Source organism: Naegleria gruberi (assembly GCF_000004985.1).
Source record: "Naegleria gruberi genomic scaffold NAEGRscaffold_48, whole genome shotgun sequence".
NCBI lineage: Eukaryota > Heterolobosea > Eutetramitea > Acrasida > Naegleriidae > Naegleria > Naegleria gruberi.
In genome coordinates this window covers 341,248-342,059 of record NW_003163279.1, presented here as the reverse complement: position 1 = coordinate 342,059, position 812 = coordinate 341,248, and the positions used below count along the sequence as shown (strand labels likewise).

Below are 812 nucleotides of genomic sequence, written 5' to 3'. Positions count from 1 at the left end.
ACCCAAACCCAAACCCAAACCCAAACCCAAGCCCAAACCCAAACCCAAACCCAAACCCAAACCCAAACCCAAACCCAAACCCAAACCCAAACCCAAACCCAAACCCAAACCCAAACCCAAACCCAAACCCAAACCCAAACCCAAACCCAAACCCAAACCCAAACCCAAACCCAAACCCAAACCCAAACCCAAACCCAAACCCAAACCCAAACCCAAACCCAAACCCAAACCCAAACCCAAACCCAAACCCAAACCCAAACCCAAACCCAAACCCAAACCCAAACCCAAACCCAGAACTAAAAATAGAATTCTTCTAAACCCAACGTTCAAACCCTAGCCCAAAATTATAAACTTATTCAAATATCATTAAATTTTATATCATTCGATAGGAAATGATGAGTAGAACAACGTGGTATATTTAGTTTTTCAATTTATAAAATATTGACTTTGTAAATAATATCAGATTAAAATTTCAAATATACAACTATAGGAAGAATGATAATTTCAAAATCCTTTAATGAGATTATATAGTCTATATCATCGTTAACAACATTCATAATCACTTTCATATAAAATTTCAAAAGTTCATGTCAGTAGGTATAAAAGTATCAAGTGAAAAGGGATATTGTGAGGTACAATAGGTCAACTATAACTTTTGAGTTTCTCATCAAAACATATTGAATCCTGACATGAAAATGTTCCATTTGATGAGTAAACATCGAATATCAAATTTATTTTGACTTTCATATTTAAAGATTTCTTCCTTCACTCATACATGGTCAACTAGGTATGAAAAGGATAACTTGAAAAAG

The 812-nt window shown here is 34.9% G+C and overlaps 1 protein-coding gene across 1 annotated transcript in view; it reads left to right on the top strand.

Annotated features, from left to right (window-relative positions):
* The window catches only part of NAEGRDRAFT_51792 (uncharacterized protein), a gene marked incomplete at both ends in the record, with an annotated part of 1,467 nt that continues 655 nt past the window's right edge, over nucleotides 1–812 (top strand). Inside the window, one exon of the mRNA XM_002673248.1 lies at nucleotides 1–324. Coding sequence (XP_002673294.1) covers nucleotides 1–324 — 324 coding nt within the window. The remainder of the gene's footprint in view (nucleotides 325–812) is intronic.